Source organism: Polyodon spathula, chromosome 9 (assembly GCF_017654505.1).
Source record: "Polyodon spathula isolate WHYD16114869_AA chromosome 9, ASM1765450v1, whole genome shotgun sequence".
NCBI lineage: Eukaryota > Metazoa > Chordata > Actinopteri > Acipenseriformes > Polyodontidae > Polyodon > Polyodon spathula.
In genome coordinates this window covers 22,162,934-22,188,998 of record NC_054542.1, presented here as the reverse complement: position 1 = coordinate 22,188,998, position 26,065 = coordinate 22,162,934, and the positions used below count along the sequence as shown (strand labels likewise).

At 35.7% G+C, this 26,065-nt stretch overlaps 1 protein-coding gene across 4 annotated transcripts; it reads left to right on the top strand.

Moving 5' to 3' along the window:
• The first annotated feature begins 503 nt into the window (after positions 1-503).
• Positions 504-25,798, top strand: LOC121320537 (testis-specific gene 10 protein-like). 4 transcript variants are annotated; one of them, XM_041258941.1, is made up of 20 exons: positions 504-670; positions 3,897-4,091; positions 4,917-4,982; positions 5,346-5,496; positions 6,348-6,568; positions 7,162-7,317; positions 9,558-9,731; positions 10,343-10,420; positions 10,724-10,875; positions 15,637-15,752; positions 16,356-16,510; positions 17,119-17,174; positions 17,653-17,821; positions 18,527-18,637; positions 20,130-20,315; positions 21,350-21,559; positions 22,005-22,207; positions 23,387-23,497; positions 23,618-23,773; positions 25,587-25,798. In XM_041258941.1, the coding sequence occupies exons 1-20, from the start codon at positions 626-628 to the stop codon at positions 25,609-25,611; spliced, it is 2,736 nt and encodes a 911-aa protein (XP_041114875.1). In that variant the 5' UTR covers positions 504-625; the 3' UTR covers positions 25,612-25,798. The 4 variants fall into 4 exon arrangements, with proteins under 4 accessions (XP_041114875.1, XP_041114877.1, XP_041114876.1 ...); XM_041258943.1 differs by having other exon boundaries at positions 507-670; positions 23,387-23,491; XM_041258942.1 differs by lacking the exon at positions 504-670 and adding an exon at positions 3,499-3,583.
• Positions 25,799-26,065: the final 267 nt, after the last annotated feature.

Here is a 26,065-nt window from a genome sequence, read left to right as displayed (position 1 = left end):
GAACGAGGTTACCACACCATTGTGGTGCCGCTATAAACCATACTGGTTGGTAAGGCCTCAATTGCCTGGTAACCAATGTTAATTGAATTGAATGTTAATTTGAAATTATATGAAATTAACATTCAGGCTCATCTTGGTTACCAGGCAACTGAGGCCTTGCCAAAATGTACATCAACACGACTGAAACTGACCTTACACAGGGAGATGGAGCTTTCACAAAAATAACTTATGCTGTTAATCCAAGTCAGTAAATCAAATACAAATGGCTTGTTAACAGATCTGGGGAAACAGTGAACAGTGTTACTTTTTAATTTCTTCATTTTACGTAATAAAAACTGATTATTTCCAAAAAATAAGGAGTGGATGGTGTTGAATACAAAAGCAGAGGATTACAAGATCAGAAAATCTGAAGTAAACACAGAGACAATCATTGGCTTCTAGGCAGTGGCGTCGAGTTGCGTTTGTTTTGTATACCCAATCATAGACATGCTAGCATGTTGAGACTTGCAATTTGTAAATAATTAGCTCCTATAATTCAAGGGGCAAGTTAACTTAATCTACTACTCTTCACAAACTGAGCTTTGCCAGCAAGTTTTCCATTAAGCTCCACACCAGGATTCCATAAATGGATTGTAACAATACTGAAAAATCTGAAGGCCAGGTGCAAGAGGTATGTACAATGCTGTTTCATGTATGCATCTTCTGGCTGATTTTTTTCTTGGTTTCAGACCCAATTTGGGACATTTCCTCAGTAACTGACATAACATTCAGAGAAATACTACATCTCTTTCTCCTACAACTATTAGTATACTGCACTGCACAGTATGTGATACATGAGAAAGGAAAGCAACCTGCAGTCAGAGGGCTTCCTTGTTTTTATTTTAGGTTATTTTAATGCTAAATGTCTTTAAAGAGTAGGTAGCGAGGTTCGGAAGAATATAGCGTTACACGTCCCACGTGTTGCTACAACTGTTTAAATAAAGTACCTGTAATTTTTCTTTTCATTGTTAGCATCCTGACAACTTTTTACACTTATAACTTTAAAGTCTCTTTCAAAACTCTCTTCAAAATGTCCGCTCTAGTGCACTGGGGTTTGAGATCTGTCCTCTAAATCACTGCATGAAGAGTGATTTATAAAGAAAAAAAAACATAACAAGTGTTCTAGCTTTTCTGTTCCATACCACATTATTGATCATTATTGCTGTGTCACCTGTTTGACAATGTGGGCAATAACCATTACACTATCAGTGCATTAGAGCTGGCATTTTGAAAAGAGCTTTGAAACAGATTTTAAAGTGATAAGTGCAAAAAGATGTCAGAATGTTAACAATGAAAAGAAAAATTACAGGTACATTATTTAAACAGTTGTAGCAACACATGGGGATGTGTAACACTTTTTCGGAAACCCACTACTTACTCTAACTGACACAACTTTAAGGAAATTTAGTGAACAGTTCTTGTGACAAGTGAAACAGACAGCTTTATGCACACCTGAGATTTAGCATCTACAACATACAGCAATCAACCAATTAGCACAGTAAGCAAGTTTTACAAATGTGATGGAATTTAAAGATATGATTGATTCAACTCTTCTTAAGCTTGAAAAATAAGTGTACTAACAAAGGAACCTCAAATCTGGCACATTGGCCTAGATTCCTAGAATAATATTACTGAACATGATCATCTGAAAAAAAATTGACTTAACCTTAAAATGAATGCAAACGTACTCTAAATACAAGGCATACTTACTGCACACTTAATACAACAAACCTCCCAACATGTTTACTGTCATAAAGGCTGTGTGTCAACAGCCCTGGATTCAATCCAATCCAAACTAAGTTATATTGTCCATGCATAATGATTAAGTTTCATATGGATTGGAGGTGGTGCTCTGCGTGAAATAATAAATCATAGTTTTACACTATCTCAAACTTTAATGTCTGTATCTTTAGTTCATATCTCATATCGGCGGAATATTCAGACTCTCCAAGCCTATTTGTTGTCCTCCATCCTTTGCATGGTAATTTTGCCATTTGTCATGCATGCATATTCCGCTGTGAATTTGATGCACTTTACCATATTGTTGATTTGACAGGGTTTACCATATTAAGGTCTTTGGCAACCGTTGTGGCACTGTTCACAAAACCCATTGTTAACCATACTGTAAATGTTGGAAACTCTCCATCTTAATAACCTTTATTTTGACTCCACGACGACTGAAAATTACATTAAAATCGCTAGCAATGTGAAGTTGCCCGTTACCATCCACTGTATTTTCCCTCGCTGTCGCTTTCACTATGTCTCCAGATGGAACTGTTATCGGGGACGCTAGGTTGCCACGGCAACATAAGCAAACATAATGACGCTGAAAAAAAAAAAAAAAAAAAAAGGAAGACGCATCTGATTGGTCATGCCTCGGTTCTTTGCTGTGACGTTCGGGGTTATGACACTGAGGAGTGCACTGATTTGTTACTGCGCCAGACAGTGTGCCTCTAGGAGGAAAGCGGTGTTACCTTGGTAGGGAAACTGTGATTTAAATTAATTATTGTCAGGATTTATCTTTTTTTTTTTTTATTTACTTAAACGTCAAGAACTGTTGAATTATTTTTTGTAATTCAATGTGCTTAAGTGTTTGGAAATGTGGCCATAAGATCAATATGTGTGTGATGTGTTACTAGCAATTATTGTACTTGCAGTAGTTTTTATAACTGTACTGCTTTTACTGTCTTAATTAAAAGTAAGTATGCACACTATCCAGCAAAACGCGACACTCCCCGGAGGATGCCTATGTGTTCAGTAAACTTAGCAGGGGGATGGTCTCAGTAAGGCGTTACGTTAGTAAACAGTCTGTCCCTGAATGAGCGATCTCACAGAGATTGCGGCATGTTTGAGGCATGTTTTGTTTACATAGCAACAAATTATTCTTTCAACGAGGGAAAATGCATGGAAACGGGTGGGAACCGGGAGGTCAGATGTTGGTATTTATTTTTTTAATTCAGTACTGCTGGTACATTGATGTGCAATTACGTCTTCGAATTGTTAGCACCCAGATGTTAACAGAAAATGAAGCCATCGCTTAAAGTTAACGTGTGTTGCGTAGATTACAGTACGTCGGTTAACCAAAAACCATATTGCACTGCAGTATGTTGTAATTAGTATATATTTTAAAATAATTAAATAAATAAAAATGTATACGTCTATTAAATCATCAACGCAAATACCAAAATTTCAAGTTGGTACTGGAAATGTCAACATATCAAGATTGCGCAAGAAATCGATCTCTTCTATAAGTATTTATATTGCTCAAACCCCCCAATATTTTATAAAAAATTTTTTTAAATCGGTTTACACATAGACACGGACCTCATTGAGCTAACAAACACAAGACAACGATTTGAAGATTTCGACGAGACAAGTTAAAACGTGGATTGACGTTGTTATGTACTTGTGTGAGCGTCTGGGTGGAAAGGGGGGTTTAGTTGCTATGCCAACGTGTAACAGTTTCTTGGTGCGGTGAAGATCATTCATTCATTCCTTAATGTTGGTCTGTGTAAGTTCTGGACAACGCAACGCGACGAATACGGTAGTTACAAAGAGCTATGTTTTGATTACATTTATTTCAGTGATAGTGCAGTGCAATTGCTTTTTATTGTATTTTTATCTTAATACTGAAATAGTATTTTACTAATGTACAATCGAATTTGTGTCGTATGAAACTGGTGTTGAAAGTTGAAAAGTGTTAACGCTACCCTTTAAAATGCTCTCATACAGTGCATACATGATGCATTGTTTTATTGAAAGTAAAACTAGCTTCATAAAGGAAGTAAAAACAATACGGACTTTTTAAACGTACATTTTTAAACGTCAATCAGTATTTTTTTCTGTTGCATTGTAAGATTGAACATTTGCAGAGGACCAACAATGCCCTGGAAACTCAAATTCAACATCTGTTGGAAAGTAAAGAGGATGTGACCAGCAAGAACGAGCGATTGTGCAAAGAACTGACAGAGATTGAAAAATTTGCTGAACAGCTTGAAAAGGACAAAGAGACGGTTATAAATACTGCAGATAAGGAAATTGAAGAGACAAAGGTACAGTACATAGATACAGGGAAGTGGAGCTTCCAAGTATACAATGTTTTACACTGATTAAACTGTACTGTTACACTTAGACACTTGCAGAAGGTTTTCCATACTTTAATTAGGACCAATCTTGAATTCCAAATTCACAATCAAGGGACTCTCTCTCTCTCTCTCTCTCTCTCTCTCTCTCTCTCTCTCTCTCTCTCTCTCTCTGAGAAAAGATGTTAGGCAGTCTTGCTTTGTTCCCTATTTTGTAAAGTGCTTAGAGGTGCCATAGACCTGAGATATAACATACCTGTAATCTTTTTTCCATTGTTAACATCCTGACAACTTTTTACATTATAACTTTAAAGTCTGTTTCAAAGCTCTTTTCAAAATGGCCACTCTAGTGCACTTATAAGGTAAGGGTTACTGCCCACATTGTCAAACAGGCAACACAGTAACAACGAGCCAGAGAAGCCAGAGCACTTGTTATGTTTTTTTTTTTTTTTAATTGCTCTTCCTGCAGTGATTTAGAGAACAGATCTCATACCTCAGTGCACTACAGCAGACATTTTGAAAAGACCTTTGAAACAGACTTAAGTGTAAAAAGTTGTCAGGATGTTAACAATGAAAAGAAAAATTATAGGTACATTATTTAAACAGTTAGGAACATGTAGGGACGTATAATGCTATATTTTTCAGAACCGCATTACTTACTCTTTAAGGGTCTTTGTTCAGAATCTCTTTCTTTTCATTTGTCACTACCGTATATACATTTAGTGCTACATTCAACAGACCAAAAGCAATGTTCCTTGGAACATGTGAATAAGAAACTTATGGGTTTTTTTTCAGACTGTGATTAAAAGACAGCAAACAGAAATCGCCTTGCTGGAGGACACCGTAACTAAACTTAGATCTGTAAGTAGTGTTTTACAAATTTCACAGACATTGCAAGTCAGTTTTAGTCATGTTGATCAAGACAGCTGATTCTGCAGTCACTGATAGAGGGTCAATCATAGGCGATCAGTTGGCAGGTTCTTCTGTATACATGGCTGCACAAATTGCTGATGTTTCATGAGTGCTCAGGAGAACAAACTTTGCTGCTGATTTCAACCTCTGTCTTCCTCGGAATTGACTGAGGAATGGTCCAGAACATGGTGAATCACTGTCTTTGACACTGCATCCTAGATTTGTATGCTTTGTCAAAACTTAGTTTAGTCTACCTGCTTCCACATGCAGCAGTTACTGTAACAGAATTTATCTTTGCATAATACGTTTAAGGAAACAGAATTTTTGAAGATTAACCTTGAAAAATCTGATGAAAAACTGAAAGCCAATGCAGAAGAGAATAAGAATTTACGTGGTTTGTTAGACCAGCTTCAAATAGAAAAAGAAAAGCTCAGCAAGAAGGTTGAGAAGCTTGGTGTTTCAGGTGAGTCATTTAAGAATCGTCCATAACTATTAAATACTCGAGGAGGGCTTTCTCAGTTCATCAGTCTGAGTTATTTTTTGTTAACTTCACATGTCTAGTTATGTCTACAGTATCAAGAAGAAAGATATTAAGATGTTTCATTTTTAATAAAGAAAGCGCTCTATCTAGTGGCGAATTATAAATACTACATTTTTCTCCTAAGAGCTGTTTTTCACATTTGGTGGTGTGAGCCCCTGCTGAACAGATTTCAGTTATCTTGTCATCTATATATATATCATATATATCATATATATATATATATATATATATATATATATATATATAGATAGATAGATAGATAGATAGATAGATAGATAGATAGATATATATATAGATATATATATATATAAATTCACACATATTCTAGACTATTATCTCCTACAGAGATGTAGTGGAATTGCCTGTCATATTTCACACATTGGCACATATGTCGATAGGAAGGACATTCTTCTACACATGTTTTTGAGAGTATCCAAATCTGGAGACACGCAGTATGGAGGCACATGTTGATCCCTCTTCCATTTTACATAAATCTAGAAAAACACTTATTCAGCACTTATTCATTTTATATCTACTGTGTGGTGTATGGTGTAATTAACTATTACTATGTATATTACCAGCAATCAGTACACCTTCATCAAAATACAATGATTTTTAAACCTGCTGTTCTTTGTACCCTTGACTTGGTACCTTTTGTAGGTCTAAGTCTTGAAAGTTTTTCAAAAGATTTTAGTCCAATAAATGTATCAGTTTTTAAGCTTGGATATCTAAATGAATGCATTTACTGTAGTAACATTATTGTTATTATTTAGAAAAAGAGCTTATATTGGCAGCTGAAAGGGCACCAGGAGACCTAAAGAGGAAGGACAAGTCTCCTTCTCGACTGGACTCCTTTGTAAAAACTTTGGAGGAAGACCGGGATCACTACAAAAGAGAGGTAGAAAACCTGAGAAAGATGCTAAAAGGAAGAAATTCAAGTCCAGTACGCAGCAAATCCAGAGGTCGTAGCCCATCAAGGTCCATGCCAGTTAAGGTAAGAATGTATATTTATATATTTCAGATTGCATCTTTGTGCAAACACTTACCATAGCACTTAATACAGTGTTTGGTCCTCATGAGCAACCAGGACTGCACTTAATTCTTAAGGGACATTGTAGGTGGAAATCTGCTGGCTGTTCTCCTATTAAACATCAATGATGTTTGCAGTGTTAGACATGGAAGCACCTGCAGCCAAGTACCTACTGTTGTGACAAACTTACAACAGGGAGTTGCAGCTTTTATATATTATAGAATACGTGTATTCAGTCATGTGAGGGACAGCACATTTGCACAAATAGTGTGTGCTACAGATTTGGAGAGATCATACAAACTCATTGATAAAGTTGAGTAAGAGTTTCTTTTTAGTACTTTCTGTTTTGTATAATTCTGTTTCTGATTATATCATTAGTCGGTTGTGCATGTTAAAATTAGTTTATTCAAACAAACTTTTTTTACTAATTCAGATTGCTTCTATTACACCATGTGACACTGAGCTTTGTGTTGAATGACATCTTTTAGCAGCCTGTCTTACTGCTGACACCATGGCAGTATCACAGATGCAGTTTATTTCCTAATGTCATGTTCTAGGGAGGGACCTATGATTCGGAGGTGATGCGGATTATGCATGAGCGTGACGAGTTCAAAGCCATGCTGGAAAAGTATGAGCGTCACATGGCTGAAATTCAAGGCAACATTAAAGTTTTAACAGCAGACAGAGACCAGACTAACATTCTACATGAACAGGTAATGTATTTCATGAATTCACTTTGGTTTTCAAACTGCATGTATTTTAACAATAGTATAGTTGTTACTGATTCTTACTACAAGAGCCTATTGTAGTGGAACTCTAAATTACATTTAATTGTTATTTGCATACATATGGCACATTTCATAAAAGTATGAACTGTCAGAATATTGAACTATTTAGCAATAATGGATTCCTATTATAAAGGCATTGTGGTGCCTCTAAAGTGAAGTTACATTAAAGTACAACCTTTGAAAAAATGAAAGAAAATATAAATTAAAAGAGATATTAAGGTTTTAAAAATGTAAGTTTGTTCAAATCAACAGTCCCCAAATGAGAACACTTATATTATGAAAATTTCAAGACCCAACTGACCAGTCAATCATCAGCCTCAGAACTTTGGTAACACATGGTTGTACATTTTATGTAGTACACTATACATGAAGTATATAAAATGCTAATATAATGTACTAAAGCTAATGTTACAACATTATCGTAAACTATCTGTTTTGGTTTCTGCTAATTGAATCTAGTCTCCAGCAGAGGATTTGTAAATGATTAGAGCAACCTACGATCTGACCAGCAGGGGGAGCCATGAGTTGTTCTGTGCGCTTTATTAATTATTGTATTCCTTAGAATTTAAGACGCCCTTGCATTTAAGACGCAGCCCAAATTTCCCACCCTCAATTTGAGGAAAAAATAAAACATCTAATAAATATGCATTTATAAAGATACAAACTTAGTTCCGCATCTGGAGATGGAGTTTGCGGCTGTCTGCTATCACACGGAGCATTGCAGCTGTGTGCTGCTTCCAGTTGGGACTGCACACATCTGTTTTTCTCCCAGTTTGTGAACTATGGTGTTGCTTGGCATGTCGAAAAATACGGGCGTCTGATCAGCATTTCCGATCTCTCCAAGCTGGTACAGTTTGTTAGAAACGCTGAAATTGTAAAAGCTTCTCTTTGAATTCCTCAGGAAGCTAATGACACTTCTTTGAAAATGGCTGCCTGCATGTCATGGATGATTCGAGATTGGACAGCAATATTTTGGTTCGCCTTTTCTCGGCGCTGCTGCTTGTGTGTTTGGGTAGTGACGCTTTGTCTTTTCTCAGCAGTCAGTCATGTTGCTGTTTGTGTACTTAGGTAGTCGCATCTTTTGTTGTCGATTTTAATACACGCATCACTATACTGTAGTCAAGTAGGAATATAGCATTTAAATTAATATCTTTTCAGGTCAGCACTGACTTTTAAATAATATGAAGAATATTTCGCCTATATATAGCCTTTGTTTCATGCTAACAGTGTCCTTTAGTTGTAAATTTTAGTTTTTAGTTTTTAGTTTAGAGGATTAATGAGACACAAGAGATGTATTGTGATATTTTGTCTGTGTCTGTGTCTCCGGTGCAGACCCTATTTGGTTAACATCAAAGCAAGAGCCTTTACTCTACAACTGACTCATGTAAAATTCAAATATATAAATAACACACAAAAAACCATTTTATTATGGCAAATATTTGGGTATTTTTCTTGGTTACTCAGTACCCAACAAAATAAAAACAATACTGGCATATGTTACCATCTGTTTTATTTGGGTCATTAGTACAACATAAGGATAACTTTACCAAACCTTCGATTAAAAAATTGTTTTGGCCCTTATTGTCTATTTTGCTTAGAAAAAAATACCGTAAGAGGCAATCTGGCCGGTGGTTACATACATTGACTTAATTACTAAATTATGAAAATGTTAAGTTTGCGACACAAGCCTGCAAGACTAGAGAAATTGGGGTTACGTTTTTACACTACAGCAATCTTAACTGAGACATGTTCTGTCTAGGCACTGCAGCACAGACAAGGAGTATGTGGAGTCTCCCTAGGTACCCACATGAGTAATAAATAGTTGGTCTGCCTCCATTATTATCGAGTGTACAAAAGTATAGGTTCATTGCGCCTGATGTAGCGGTCTTAAGTTCTGTTTGAAGTGAAGTACAGTATGTCTGATGTGGAGAGATTTCAACTGGAAGTAAATCATGCTAATTTAATTTTGCTGATGTCTTCAATATAAGGTAACCTTCTAACCAAAAGTGAGGTGCATAGCTTAAGTTTAAGGATAAACCAATCATGTTCCACCTGAATGAACCGTCTTGCAAGAGACCAGAACACTCAGAGGAACAGCATGCTCATCGAGAATGATTTTCATGGCAATAGAACCGCAGCTTAATTCTCCACCCTGATTTTAACAGGCCCGGGAAGAGATAACAAGGCTTCGGAGGGAGATAATCAAGTCCACAAAAACTCCTAAATCAAGCCTTGCAGCACACTCCATCCTCCGACGTGTGGAGGCTGAAAGGGACCAGGCAGCTGCTGACCTGCGGAGGATGACCACCGAGCGGGACAGTCTGAGGGAGAGGTTACAGGTGCTGTAATGAAGTTCAGTGCTTCTTCGCACACTTTGATTATTTACAACCAAGTTCACAAAACATAAGGAACAAAATAAAAGGTTTAAACAAAACAGTTCATAAACAAAACCGCATCCAAGCCTCTCTCTCTGCTCTGCTACAACTAGGTTAAACCAGTTTCCCAGTTGACTTGCCTTGTCTTCCAGAGTCTGTTGCTGCTTCGCATCGTTGATCATTTCACCTCAGCAGTATCATTGGGGTCATGCATCTAATTGGCTGCAAGCATGTCAGTCATATGGGGAAGCAGGTGGTTTGTTACTGACAGGAAGGAAGGCCTTTAAGGGGTGGGGCCAGTTTAACTCTACAGGTCTAAAAGCATGGCTTGCAAACAGAGATTTATTTAACTTGTAGTGCCAAATAGCATTATTTATGTTTAGGTGACACATGTTTGCTAAAACACATGTTGCTTTAAAAATTGCATATTTGAAGCCTATATACTGTAAGTTAATGGATGTGCATAACACAGACCATTTAAATAACTATTTTGTTGGCTACAGTTACTTTAAAAATAAAAAAAATAGAATCAGTAATATTAATGACATTAATATTTGCAATAAACTTTGCAACAGATATCTCACGAGACTGCTATCAATGAAAGGGCTCATCTGGAACAAAGAATAGAAGATCTGCAGTCAGAAATAATCTTGGTAAGGGAAAATGCCTCTGGATGAAATGTATTTGTGCAGCTGAAATGACAAGAACCACCCCCCACCCTACCCCTTATTCATCAGTGAACAGTACTGTTCACATCAATAACTAACTATCATGATGAGACTTGAAGCATTCTCTCTAGGTAGTGTGTACTATGCCTGCTTTGTGGTTACATTGAGTATTTCCATCTCAAGTACTGACAATCCAACACTGAATGCGAACACACCTTTGTAATGAATGAATAAACATAAAAATGCTTCTGAATTTGTGAGTAACTTGGGTCATCCTGGCTCTGTAAGCTGGACAATGAGCGTCAGGAGTACAGGTCCAGACAGTCCATGATGAAGGAAGCATTGCTGTCTCTTGAAGAGGAGGTCAAACTGATGACTCGCAAGGCAGCAGACACAGAGGATGACCTCGACAGGACTGGAACAGAATGCAGCATTTTAAGGTAAATAAACCAGGTACAGAGCAAAAACAGCAGAAACATCATGTTTTAGTATTGATTTTAAACAATACAAGTAATATACATTGCCTGAAAGTTAATGTCCAGGATGGAAATTATTATAAGGCGACAGTTCTATGATGAATATGTGTTTTTGGCTTTATTTAAATTTTTTCTCTGTTGAATCACATTAGACTGCTTGAAAATCTAAATGCTTTTTGAATGACATTTTACCATCATTCTGTATTGCTTAAAGCAATGATGTACAGTACATAACACCACTGACAGCAGGCTGTAAACTGCTCCCTATTACTAATTCCCTATATTTTGAAAGGTATTTTATAAAAACCCTGTATTTGCTTTTTGAAATATACAGGCTGATTTGTGTTTGTTTCGTTTGTTGCACTGCTCCACTTTTTAGAGTTTTGAGCCAAAATCTTATTTTCAAAAGCCTTTTTTAAGAAAGGGAAATAATGCGCTCCACCTGCCCAGTTGCTCTTGGCATTTATCTCGATACACCTGTTGGTAAGGTCCCATTTTCAATGTGAAAAAAGGAGCAGATGAGTCCATTTAGCTCCATTATTTAACCACTAGTACATGGTGGTGTAAAATGAGGAGCAAGCTTTGAAACAGAGCACTGTAAATCAATTTGGACTTTTTTAAAGGCATGAATTTAAGTTCACAGTTTATTAAATTAGCTACTACAGGATGACAGAGGGAAGATAGACTACACTGTAAACCCTGATAAGTCAAGTTTACCAAAAAAAGAGTAAACCCATTGCTTTATATAATTCAGTTTAGCTACTCATTCATTTTTTGTTACGACGACTTTCTCTGGGGCTCACTAAACTCCTAACATGTATATTTATGTAACTTAATTTGTTTTAGATTTGCTTTTTAATAGTCAAGTTAGTTTGAACATTTTTATTTCATTTAAACAATAAAAAGTGAGCTGAGGCAACAGAATGGGCAATGAACAAGCTGTTTTATTAGCTGCCAGTGCAGCACTTCTGCCTATGCACTTATGGCAGCATTTACAAGTGTTGGAATCAGGCAGATGCAGAGATGTAGATAGAGGGAGAAGGGAGGGAGGTCACATCCGCAGACTGACAGCCGAGTGGGGGTGGCCACACACAACACTAGGAGAACACATGTAATGGAGAGCAGCCTTGGGCACGCAAACATAGCACACTTGTGCAACCACACATACACAAAACAACAACACAAACAACACAATACACAACAAACAATTCCAAAAATAAATTGTACATGTCCCTCAAGGACTGATGAGAATCTAGTCCCCTTGATTCTTCTTAAACCATTTAGTTTGAACAACTAAAGTACATTTGAATGTTTAACTAACTTAAAATGGTTGAGTGTTATCAATACAAGTTTTAAGTTAATGTAACTTGATTTAATTTATTTAGAATGACTTTGGGGTTTACAGTGTATTATTATTATTCTATTTATAGGTATTTTACAGCACACCATCTAATTGTACATATTGTATAAGATATGCAGTAGGCAGAAGACAGCATCTGTCATTTCACTAATATTAAATACCTAGATGCTTTTCTAAATTACAGATATTATTTGCCAACACTGTACTGTGCGCAGCATTTTTACAATGTAAGATTCCATACTGTAATAGTTGTATGAATATACAGCCTCATATGATTGATGTCTTTTTACTGTGGCAAACCAGCAATAGTAATAATTATTAATTAAATGGACCATTCAGTGACTTCGCAAATATTCAACCATTAATTACTTTTAAAGTCATTGTCATAATATATTTGGTCAAAATAATAATAATTACAAAGGACCTTGTCAAAATGTTTTTTTCTCTCTCTCTCTCTCTCTCTCTCTCTCTCTCTCTCTCTCTCTCTCTCTCTCTCTATTTTATATATATAAAAAGCATGGCTTGCAAACAGATATTTATTTAACTGTGAAGTCCGAACGTTTGTCTATAAATAAATAGCAACATTATATTTATCGTATATATATAAATATATATATATATATATATATATATATATATATATATATATATATATATATATATATGTGTGTGTGTGTGTTTTACCTGAGTTTTTGAATAAATTGCATAAAAATTACTAAAAATCTGTAACTGGAACTTACATAAAGAATTAGAGTGGTCGGTTTTTTTTAACAAAAACTGAATTCAATAAAATTCCCCTTTTGATTCTTGTCAGTTTTTGCAGCACAATTATAGTATGTTAACACAGCTATTATTGTCAATTGAATGAATGTTTTAGTTGAGGAAAAAAGCATTTTAATATATAGATTCAATTCAGTTTTCAATATGATTGAAATTAGGTTTTATCCATTACTACTGTATGTAAATTAACTGAATGATTTTAAATTTTCCCAACTATTTTCAAAGCTAAACAGTTTAACTGTCAAAATGGTAAAGTACAGTACAGTATTATACTGTATCTGTGACCACTCATTTAATGTTATATAATTACATTTGTTTGTTTAAGGGTTGAGAAGACACAGAAAAATCAAGCTATAAACAGGAGATTCAGGCGAGTAATAGGCATAAACAATTTAAAAAAACAAAGTCACAGAAAATAGGGAGATGTATCATCCCTCTATATATATATTATATATATCTATATATATATATATATAGATAATATCTATTATATTTATATATATATATATATATATATATATAAATATATATATATATATATAATATATATATATATATATATATATATATATATATATAGATATATATATATATATATATATATATATATATATATATATATATATATATATATATATATATATATATATATATATATATATATATATATATATATATATTTAAATGCAATAATGTTCCCTCATTGTATGGCGGTCCTTTATACTGCAGGACAAGTTATACCACCCAATTTGTTTGATACATGATCTAAAAATCATATGTAATATACAAGAACAAGAACCATATCATATACAGTGCCTATAGGAAGTATTCTCCCCCCTTGGACATTTTCACTGTTTGCTGTGTTTCAACCTGAAATCAGAAACCAGATGCAGCCAGATCAGTAACTGGCATTTCTTGACTAAACTCGTTCTCAAGTCGGAGTCCAAATCACAACAACAATAGAAATCTGAAATTATTTCAGGCATTTCAAGGCACAGTGCCCATCAGTGACGGGCCAGCTGTGAGAATCTGAATACTTCGTTTATGATTTAAATCATTTCTTAATTCCAACAGACACACACACACCTACCTTAACATTAGGGTCAGGATCATAGAAGAATCGCATTTATGGCAATTTATTTTGTATTTCAACACTCAGTATAGTTGAAAAAAAAAAAATTATCTTTAGAGTGTCGGCGGCAATCTCACTCACACAGGAGGATACATTGTAAGCGGTGTGGTACAATGCCGTGGTTTCAAGAACAAGCAGTGGCTCAGAGATATTTTTTTATGTGTTCAAAAGAATGTCGTGGTTTTACATTTTTCTGCACCATCTTTCTGCACCAGGTAAAGAGCATGACCCGTCTTTCTGCACCCATGGCCTTTTTAAAGTTGTTATAAAACATGTGTAGGTGGCAGTACTGTTTGAACTACCCAAGCACAGCTCCGTCCTGAATATTAGCAGCACACCACTAGATTCGAAAGCAAAGCATGTCATCCCACTCATGTTATCCACTCCTGTTATCCCACTCAAGTGGGGACAACAAAAATATATCATAATTATTTTTACGTAGTATTAGAAATGTATAGAAAAAATACAAAAACTGTCATTTAAAGTTTTCCTCCTGTGTATATGATTTATAGATTTAAAGGCAGCCAGATATGGAGATCGCACGTTCCTTTTCAATAGTATGTCAACATAATTTTAAAAGGTTTACAAAACTTGAAAATGTCGCTGAATTTGCGACTCGAGTTTCAATGTTTGAATGCGGTTTGATCTTTAATGTAAAGCAAATACTTCCAAGGTTAGCTCAAATATATTCTATTTAATAGAATAGAAATGAATAGAATGTCTTTGGTTAGCTGTACCTGAAAATGCAGTGAAAACAAGCAGACATATTTAGCTGGAAACATGGTATTCTCAGCACAGTAATAAGCTTTTAGTTTTGAGCATAGCCAGTGGGGTTTTTTTGTGTGTGTGTTTGCTTTACAGACGCCTTTATGCACAGTGACGTAGAGGTAACAATACAATAGGCTAAGAAACAAGCAATACAGCTTTTTTTTTAGTCTCTGTTTGCACTTTTGTTTGCACAAACTGTTTGTTCAATTATTGTGCACTGTGTGATTGTTTCTTTAGGCTGTATATGCATATTTGCTTTGTATTTGTAGTATTTTAGGCTATGTGCAACTACTGTTAAAATATAAACTGTTAAAAATGTTCGCCTTGCTTCAATTGGCACCATACATTTTCAGTCATGGCTACTTTGCTCTGTTCCTACCACTGATATAAAGAGGTTATTTATAAACAATGTGTATGCTGTAGTATGGGTTGAGAATCTGATGATAAAGATACAGAAAACCATTTTCAGTTGCTCTAAAGTTCCACAGCTTAAAAAAATAAAATCTGTCGGCATTACCTGATTCTTAGTGTTGTGATCTTCATGAAGAGAGTTAATCATGCCTTAGACTTTAACTCTGACCCTTATTAAAATAAGAGATGTTAAAATCCCTTGTCATCAGCATAAAAATTGAATAATCTTTGTGAAAATTGAAACATTCACTAAACATTTTTTTACTGTTTACAGAGCAACAAATAAGCAAATGGAGCAGACCCTAAATGAGAACCAGCTTCGACTGTCAGTGAAGATCAATGAACTGGAGGTTTCTCAGGAGAAACTCAAACGAATGGAGGAAAAAAATGGTAAACAAAAATAAAATAAAATCTTGTATTTTAATGTAATGCATAAAAACAGCCAGTAGTTTACTGGCACATTGCACCTATCCAGTGAAAATGGCAAGTGCTTGTATAGACGCATTTCAAGCTGCATCTTGAGAACTGCATACAGTCATGATGAAACATATTCCATGCATTTCATAGCACAATTTCTTGAAGGTTTCAGAATCTTATTCATGAATTTCTGTTAACAGCTGGTTGATTTAACTATAGCTTGTTTTGTTTACAGCAGGTAGCTCTGCAATGTGTAATAACTGAAACCTACTGTGGGTGTATTAACTGAGACTTAGGCACAGTTGATCAGGAACAAAATGTATATCACTCAGTAAAACAGATAAATATGAAGTTTATACATACTCCATAGTCTAAAGCAGTGATTTTCAATCCAAGACTGGAAACATTTCTGATGTGACACAAGGACAATTTATTCTGGAGAACATACTTTGCTGCAGGTGGACACCAGGTATCCTAAATGGTTTGATTTTAGAAAGAGGGCCTGTTATCTGAGGTGTTTAAGTTGTAGCAGGTTCATGAAGTGCGTTTGAATCAGTATTGTCCTTTTGTACACAGATTTACAAGCAATGCAGATTGCTTCGCTTCGAGAAGAGATCCTGAATTTTCAGAGTATTATCACCTCACTAGACCGGGATAAGGACTCCTTACAGGAAACTGTGGATACAAAGACTGAGCTGATCTCTGCCTGTCAGAAAGAGATAGAGGAGAAGGTATTTTTTCAGAAGAAAGAAAAAAAAGTAACTGCTGTCTAGGCCAGGAAGTCTCTGGGATTTTCTATACCAGTTTTTTTCTGGTATGGTGAATCTCAGAGACATAAATCGCGCTGGTCTATGGTTTAACATGCTTTCAAGTGGCAAAGAAAATGTATTGGCAACAAAACAATGGCAATATGAGGTTACATTTTACAGTCATTGATCACTTTTAATATGATAAATACAGTAGCAAGCACATGGATTGTGTGTTGAGGTGCTGTTACTGTACGTTTGCCGATTTAACAGTTTAAGAGAGTTGTGAGAATCCATTTCCCTGATTTGGGGACTTTTTCGGGTACCTTTGTGGTGTTTCAGCTGAAGTAATAATTTAAGATCCTATGGGTCATATTCCCAAACATTTCTGGAAACATTTAATTGTTTGAGGGGTTTTATTCATTTTACTACTTTTCAAAGCACTTAACACGAAAGAATGTGTTTAAAAATTATTTTAAACAGTTTTATGAATATAGGGCTGGATAATTAAAGTGTATGACTGTACTTACAACTGTTAAACATAATACAGCATTTAAAGAATGTTTTCATATATTGAAACTGTGTTTTTTAAGGAAAATTTCATCAAGGATTTGAAAATTTCTATTGAGAAAATGGAGACTACAGCAAAGTAAGTTTTAAAAAAAAAAATTGGTCATGGGGGTCCCCAAAAAAATCAGGTCAAAGTGCATGGACCTGTTCTACACTGCTGCTGGCTTCTTTAAAATACAATTCAAATGCATTTTCTTCATAAAAACAATCTTTAAATAATTCTTCATATAAATCTTTGTCAATAGGGCCCTGTGTATCGAAAGAAACAATTAAGAATTCTTATCAGGTAACCCTCATAATCACATTGACTATATGCAGTTTGCTTCAGAGAGGGTGTTGAAATCAGAGCATTCTTGTCCCTGTTAGCAATTTAAATTTCTATTTCTTTCAAAATGCTGTTTTAGTGAAGTTATTAAAATGATTGAAGTGCTTTTAGCTTTGGCTTCTCTGACCAGCATAAAACTGTTTTATCCTGGAAAGCTAGTTTAATACAGTACTTATCTGGCGATTTGTATTCTGGAAATAACAGTGATTAAATATCTATTTCAATGAAATAGGAAGTTGAATGAGACTGTCAGCAGTCGGGAGAAAGAGATTAGCAGTGTGCACCAGGAGCTCGACTCTGTGAATGAAGAACTTGCCAAGACAGGCAGAGCCAAAGAGGCTGCTGTGCGGGAGTGCAGCCAGCTCCAAGATGCTCTTTCCAAGGCCAGGCTTGAAAACCAGGTAAATGTGACAACATCACAAACTGTTCTATATTAAGCACGAAACATATTTAAAAGTAGAATTCTGGTTTGTTAGTTTAGTTCAATCAAACCATTATTTTTCATTTTAAAAACAAGCTAAAGTTGGTGTGCTTCAACTCAAAGTTGGGTAGTTATTTTATTTTAAAATGGATGTAATTTTGGAAAATCTAATAATAGAATGGCGAGGCAAATCCAAATTAGCTGCGTTTTAAAGAAGATGCAGAGCTTGATCTAAAGAAAGCAATTCTCTCATTTCAGCTGAAACTGTACTGCTCTGTCAAACTCTAAATAAGAGAACGCCAGGAAAGGCATAAGGCTTGTTTCTCACATTGCCACTGTTTGTGTTACTACTTTTCTGAACAAGGTCTTCTTTGCTGTCCGTCCATTACCTTCCATGGAACAATTAAACAAAAAAATATCTAAAATAAGTGAAAAAGTAAATATTAAGTGCATTATCAAGAATTGCAGCCATTGGTTTCTTTTTTAAATTGCGTGCAATATGTATTCATTTATCATCTATCATAATTTATCATAGCATAGCAAAGTCAATGATTCTTTCTTTGGGGACTGTACCTTACACTATAGACTAAGCATCTACTTCTTAAAAGAACTCAACACCAGTCTTTTTGTATTGCACATTTATAAGCGTGATTGTAAACATAACATTTTGAACATTTTGCCTCAGTCACTGCTCCGCAAGTTGGATGATTCTGAACAAGTAGTTAACAACCTGAAGCTGAAAGTTCAGGATTACATGAACAATGTTGCTCGAGTAGAGAATCTGCTTACATCTAAGGTATGTATTTTTAAACAGGGACTTGCAATAGTCAGTCAACTACATAGATATGGTAGCCTTTTTTTTTTTTAAATTTCATTCAATTTATTTTAAAAAGTCAATGTTGGTTGAGTTTGATAATAAAATTATCATTGTGCCTAAAATCATACGCCTCAAATGTAATTTGTTTACCGTTTTTACTGTCACCTAACTTTTTATCATGTTTTCATTTATTTTGACTGTTTCTTATTGCACAAAGAACTTGCTGCATGGTGCATTGATGTGGTAAGTTTACTTTCTAATCACCCTGTGTGTGTGTGTGTGTGTAATATATATGTGTGTGTGTAATATATATGTGTGTGTGTGTGTGTGTGTGTGTGTGTGTGTGTGTGTGTGTGTGTGTGTGTGTGTGTGTGTATATATATATAAAAAAATTACACACATAGGGTGATTACAAAGTAAATTTCTAATACACACATATACACACACACACACACACACACACACACAGTCGACTCTCACTTATAGCATGCAGCTGGTCCCGTGTTTTAGTGCATCATTTTCTACGACTCTATGATAAAGTTAAATACATATCAGTTAAATGCATAATGCGCTTAATTGCATAAAGCTGCACGGTCCCAAAGTCCATTGTACATTGCATTTTAATTTGGATAATTGCATGCAAACAACGTTCCAGGGTTTAAAAAAAAAAGATATTTAGGTGTTTCAGAAATAGCAGTGACACAGGTCTCATAGCAATGGCATGATAGCAGGGAAAAACCGGCAAGAAAGACACACAAAATGGCAAAGCGGATCTGTAAAACTCTCGAGCCTCAGCACAGTACGAGCCTTCATGGAGGCAAATGGTTGCGAGTCTTATGACAGTGTTTTTTTTTAGTTGTTTATCAGCTCAATAGGCTGAATACTGTGCAGACTTCCATCAAATATTTGTTTTGCTCTGTTGTACTCACAAGATCTATAGTAAGGTACTGTACATATATACACACACCTGTTTAAGTTGTAGGTTTAACTGTACTGTATTACAATAACTCAAGGTATTTTTCTGAACTTGTACAGTAGTTTTGGTTACCTGTAATAAAATATATAAAAGTAACTTACAATAACTTAGTTTATGCTGGCTGTTATATACAGTGTTTTACTTTTCATAATCGTGCGTTGTCAGAGAGTAGTGTTGTTATTTGCATTAAGCATATAATGTAATTTAAGTTACTTTATTTTTTTAAGTTACTTCTAATAAAAACAAGTCATATATACATGTACACGCAGCTATAGACCTATTGTCATTGTATCCCATTGTATTCCCTCACTCCAGTTATGTGCATGACCTCACACCGGTCCTGAGCCCATGCAATTATGCAAATTATAATAATTTGCCAAGTCTGTGTTGGGATGATATATACTGCCTCTGACAGTAAATTAATTGAAAGGTTTCAAATGAGTGGACCGGTTTAAACTTTGTAATTGAGGAATGCCCACTGTGCTGTACACACAGGATAAGGAGAACCGTGAACTCCTGGATAACTACTGTCGAGCCGTGTCTCAGTCTGAGAGCTGGGAGAGCAAGGCACACAAGATGGAAGGGGAGGTCAGCTCTGTGAGGCTGGAGCTTCTTACCAGCGAGTCTGAGAAGCGAAGATTGAAGGAAAACATTGAAACCCTGGAGAGAGATCTTGATGAAGTAAGGATTATTTTTATTTTATTTATCTTATCTGCTTTTCAAATGCTGGCTTTTTAAAATAGAGCCGCAACTCTCTGTCACATGTTAGAGAGAAGACTGAATTAAAGTAAAACAAATCCATAGTCATATTAAATAATTACAGTGAATAAGCAGTTATGTGTAAAGTTACCCTTCACTTTGATGTGTGCCCTACTGTAAGATAACTGCCATATTGGGGTGACTTTTTCTGAACTGAGCCTAATGCTTTGAAATACATGCATTACCGGTACACAGTCATTTTACAAAGCTCTCACCCGCTAAGTACCTCAACCGTTTGTGATAGTGACCATGATCATATTTGCAGAGTTATTAAGTTACTGTACCTTGATGTTGACCACTGATGTAATATGGCTGCCACGTTGAGGTTATATGGCTTTAAGTGGGTATAGAGACAGTCTTCTATGATTTTTTTAATTATTTTTTTTATTACTGGTGTCCAGTTAAAAGGAACAATTTCGCTGCCACATTGTTTTATCAGGGGTGATTTATTGACTGCCTTAATAATATTTCCAGACACCGTTAAATACAGTGCAAAAAATATACATATAAAGGTTGTGGTATTACATTTTACTGCTGTTAAAATTGACCCCACTGTTTTACATGTACAGTTTGTACATGGCTGTATACCATACCTAACTCCATTACAGGTCTTGTCCAGTAAATCTAGCATTGCTTAAAACTTAACATATGGTTAAGGTAACCATATGGCACCATGTTCAGCAGGATGGTTTGGGCTAGTTCACTCACAACCCAATGCATTCTTGTAAGCGTAGTCCTGCTTCTCTTAAAGGTAAGAATGGTACCTGAGACAGGTAAACTGTCCCAAACGGTCCCGCTGAACAAGGTGCCATATGGTCACCTTACATATGGCAGATCTCCTTCCAATATCCATTTTACTTCATGCTTAGAAAACATTCCAACTGATAGGCCAATCCTCTGACATGATCCAGGGATGTCATTTCTAGTGATTTGTTTCTGTATTTTCTCTGTCTCAGTGCTTGGTGGCAAAGGATGCCTGTAAAAATCAGATTTCCCAGCTGAACAAGAGCATAATGAGGCTAGAAGATGAGCTGAGACAGACGCAGTCACAGAAAGCATCTGTCTTCTCAGATCTGGAGTCCACAAGGGAGCTTTGTATCAAACTGGACACCAGCAAGGAGATGGCAAACAGACAGCTTAGCTCCAAGAACCTGGAGATGGAACAAGTATGTGTCTCTAAAGCAGAATTGTTGTGCACATCTATATTACCTGAGCACACTGATCTTATCCATGTTCCAATGAGTAAACTGGTACTGTATATACAATGGGCACACTGTTGTGTAAATTGGCTGTCCCTCAAATTACATTAATGACTCTGATATATAAAAACTGCATCTCTCTGTTGCAGGTTCAGTCACACATATTTGTTAATTATAATAGGCACTCAGTTGTAAGGTGCCTTCATATCCAAAACAGCACAAAGAACTTATGTTTCACATACAGTAGATCAGTCTCAAAAGTGACTGTGGACCATTGTGAAGAACAGATTTCCCACCCCCGAGGTAGCAATGATTGAGAAGTGGTCACATATCTTTTCAGAACAATTTAAAATTGATTTCCCCGCAGATATTTTGTTGTTTTGCAGTCGGGTTAATCATCTTCTCTTTGCAGGTGCTGAATGAACTGGAGTCGAAACGCTCAGAAATTGAGCTCCTGAAGAAGCAGCTGGCAAGTGAGAGGATTTCCATGAAGAACCTGGAGAGCCTGCTGGTAACCAACAGAGAGAAGGAATATCACAGCCAGATGACCACTCAAGAGAAACTGTCTGAGATCGAGCTGCTGCGAGACAAACTCACTTTGGCCGACAGCAAGATGTAAGTTCTCAAACAAGATAGCTTTAACCCTTTGCGGTCCTATGTCGGATCAGGTCCGACATTACAATTTTCCCTTTCCTGTCCGACATCATCAAATAGACGTAAATCACAGGTCTCTAGTCGTTTTTTCTCCGGAAAAAGACGAGAAAACCTTTCAATGGCCGAGTAAGACCAATAAGAGCCGAATGAAGCCGAAAAAAAGGGGGGGGCGTATCTGATAGCCCCATGCACCATAGAGATAACGCGAACATAAACAAAGGAGATAGCTGCTTCTGCATCCAGCGCTCAAAGAATATCACAGACATTTGCAGAGCTTTTTGAAATGTTATAATAATAAAATAATGACTTGGATTGCATTATTGAGGAGTTTGGTGGTAAAACGAGTGGTCAGGAGAGGATTTATCAGTATGCACATCTATAAAGAGGTAAAAAATACAGCGAACAAGGGGTGGGCCTTGGCTGGAGATACAGTACTGAGTGTCCTTTTTCCATGCACTGCTTTTTAAACTTGTTTTACTTTGAAAAAAATATTTTAAACATCACGTGTAAAATAAACAGCGAGTGTGAAAATAAACTGGACCTGACACGCCTGACAAGCGCTGAATAAATGGACTGTAAAAGGTTAATAAAGGCTTTGACTTGTCATTGTCTGAAATGTCTGCCCTATCAAGGGAGGAGCGTTCTGTTTTTTTCTGTCTCAGCTGATGTAATGTAATTCCCTTTTGCATGTGTTTGGAGGTATTGGTTCTTTTTATACTCTAAAGAAAAGGACATTGCAAAGTTTATTAACAGAAAATTTTGGACAAGATGTGGTACTCAATGCTAGCAGATATAAAGTATTTTAAAATTTGGATCTGTTTTAATTGTTGTAGATTCAAACACATTTTTTAGTTACTTTTGTTTTGTGTGGGGTGCAACTGCAAAGTACATTATAGCACTGACTGCTGTAACAGGGCAAAAGTACTAGTATCAGTAGGGTAGAGGGGAGACTGTTTAGTTTAACTTGACCTACATTGCTGTGCAGCATAATGACACATCTGGTTCTAATAATGCAACTGCTTGTTTTCTAAATGTTGTGCTGCTAACCATGTACTGGACAGCTTGTCGTTTGTTTATTTATATCTTTGATGGAGCTGGAGTTCGGCATATTTAAAAAAAACGTACTCTTTTATTTAACAGATTAAATCAAAGTCGTGAGGTTGCTCAGGTCAGAAGCAAATCCGCACAGTTGGAAGCAGAATTGGAATTGACTAATCGGCAATTATCAACCGAGCGGTTTGAAAGGCAAGTGTACGTCCGTTCCTGTATCTAATGTTTTTAATGTGCTTTGTCTGTTCATGGTGTGGTGTGTGAGTCATGTGGGGATGTGGAGTGTGTTTGAATTGATTGAATTGCTTTTTTATCCTTCAGAGAACGTGCTGTGAATGAGCTTCGTCGCCACGGCCTGTCTGCCTCACGAAGCTCGACCTCTCCACCGAGAAGGTCCCTCAGCCCCAGAGCCGCCTACTTGCCTGAACGTTCCTTCCTGCGATCCCGAGAACGCTCACTGGACAGGTCATTCGACAGGTGAGAGGAAAAGCTCAGCATTTACACTGATATCTTATATTCCTTTTGGTAATTTTTGATTGATACAGAAAATTGGCCTGTGTTCACAAAGTATTTACCTTAAGGGGTGGATGTACTAAAGTGTCGCAATCGTTGCAAACCAGAAGGAAGTGTATCGCAAAATGTATTAAACAAACGCAACTCTGTTAGCATAATTTTTTACGAATGCTTTGCAGCCGTAGTTCTTATTTGCGCTTTAGCCTTAAATGATTATGTAATTCTGGTGTTCCTGCAGAAATTTCCAAAAACAGGGTGGAGATGAGATTGCAAATGAGGAATCAAAAATATTGTAATGAGATGTACTAAAGCTGTGGGCAATTGCGACACTTACAATTGCAACAATTTGCAATTGTTGCTGGCATTTCCCAGTCCACTTTTTCTCTTGTGTTGCCATTTGTGCTCAATGTTTTTGAGACAAACACCCAAGTTCCTAATTTTCACTAGCGTAAGGGTATACATATTTATATTTTTACATAATGTAATGTGTACCGTACCCAAAACACATTAGTGTTATTTCAACGCAATGATTTATATTTAAAATACATTGAGAATTTTAAATGTATGTATGTGCAATTTTATTATATTGATGAAGGTTGGGGCCTCACTATAGAATCTGATGGGATTAAACTGCCTTTTGTTTACATATATAACAGTATTAAAATAGGTAAAATGAAGATGGAACAGAATGCATTGTACAGGTGACGTTTACATTTAACAAAAACAATGTTATTTTGATTCTTGCACCCTTGCATGTATAGGTGATATCCTTCGGACAGAAAACCACACTCAACTGCCGCTATTTTGAAAAATGTAGCACAACTCTCGCTAGCGATCTCGCTAAGATGACGCAAATAATATTTAAATTTGTATATTGCGGCTCTCTTCATTAACATATTTGTTCTTAGTACATACAACAAAGTGTGCTGCGTTATGTTTGCGCTGCGATTGGCCCATCTTAGTACATCTACCCCTAAGTATTCAGTGTTTTTTTTTTTATAAAATGGAAATAAAACTGCTAATGTTAAAGAAGTATCAAGTGTATTTATGAGCTTCAAAATTCTAGTTTAGTTAAGTAACAGTTGAAGGTTATTTATTTTATTTTTTTATGGTGTAACCTTGTACTGGAGTAAATGCAACCCATTGTATCTTTGTTCTAATTCAATACTATGATGGAAGTTTGAAATCATAACATTTTAAATTATTTCAAAATACATCCAGAGTTCCTGCTGTAAGTTTAATTCCTTTAAACGAGTTAGAGTAGCAACCAGTTGGTTGAATAGCTAATCTGTATTTATTAAAACCATTGGTTGTTAAAAAGTATATACTGTACAGAATAAAAGTTGTATTCTATAGTACAATTACATTTTGTTGGTTTGATTTTAGAAACTTTTAGTTGATTGTTATTAAGACAGCATTAATGATATACTAATTCAGTCCAAATAAATGGCTGCAACATGCTGAGTTGTTTACTGGTAGATGGATCCTCGGGTTCTCTCAAGAAAGCTTTATATGTTTCTCTGCCTGTTCAATACTGGCTTACATGTCATATACATTATGTAATTAGATGGTACTGTGTATATAATTACATGGCCTCCAGACTGGAGCTGGGCTTCAAAGTACAATATTGCCCCTCACTCTCCTTTTATTGCTCCACATCCATCCCATTTATATTGAAGTTAGCCCTGTTAGATCACATTACATAAAGTTTACAAATGCATTAATTTATCCTTAAGTATTGATGTATATGTATTTACAGTATTTTGTGTTCTTTCAGGAATGTTTCTTTCAGGGACTTCTAAGACTACATTAATGAAAGAGGAAGCACGATTGTGACTGTTAACTCTGTGCACAATTGTTACCACAAATCAAATGTTCTGTCTGAAGATATTATACCTTTACTGTGAAGAAAACTTGTTTTTGCCAAAAATATTTTTTCAGGTAAATAAAAAAAAAAACCTAGGGTTTACAAACAGTAAAATAATAATTGAGCAGGACATAATATAAATGTATTACTTTTACTGTAATTTATTAAGGATGATTTTTAAATTAATTACACATACATACATGCATACAAACATACTGTGCATACTGTAGATGCACACATACATAAATACATTACATACTTGAGTTCCCATCCATTCTAACACATTTTTATAGGAGAATGATAAATGTTTACATTTCAACAGAGAAACAAAAAAAAAAATGTCTGGCTGTAACAGCTACAGTGGCTTGCGAAAGTATTGACCCCCCCCT

What these genes read in the sequence shown, in the direction of transcription:
- LOC121320537 (XM_041258941.1), top strand. Translation starts at nt 626, where the DNA reads ATGGATTGTAACAATACTGAAAAATCTGAAGGCCAGGTGCAAGAG. An exon ending in AGGCCAGGCTTGAAAACCAG is followed by an intron (nt 17,822 to 18,526) that starts GTAAATGTGACA and finishes ATTTTGCCTCAG; the next exon opens with TCACTGCTCCGCAAGTTGGA. An exon ending in CTGGACAGGTCATTCGACAG is followed by an intron (nt 23,774 to 25,586) that starts GTGAGAGGAAAA and finishes GTGTTCTTTCAG; the next exon opens with GAATGTTTCTTTCAGGGACT.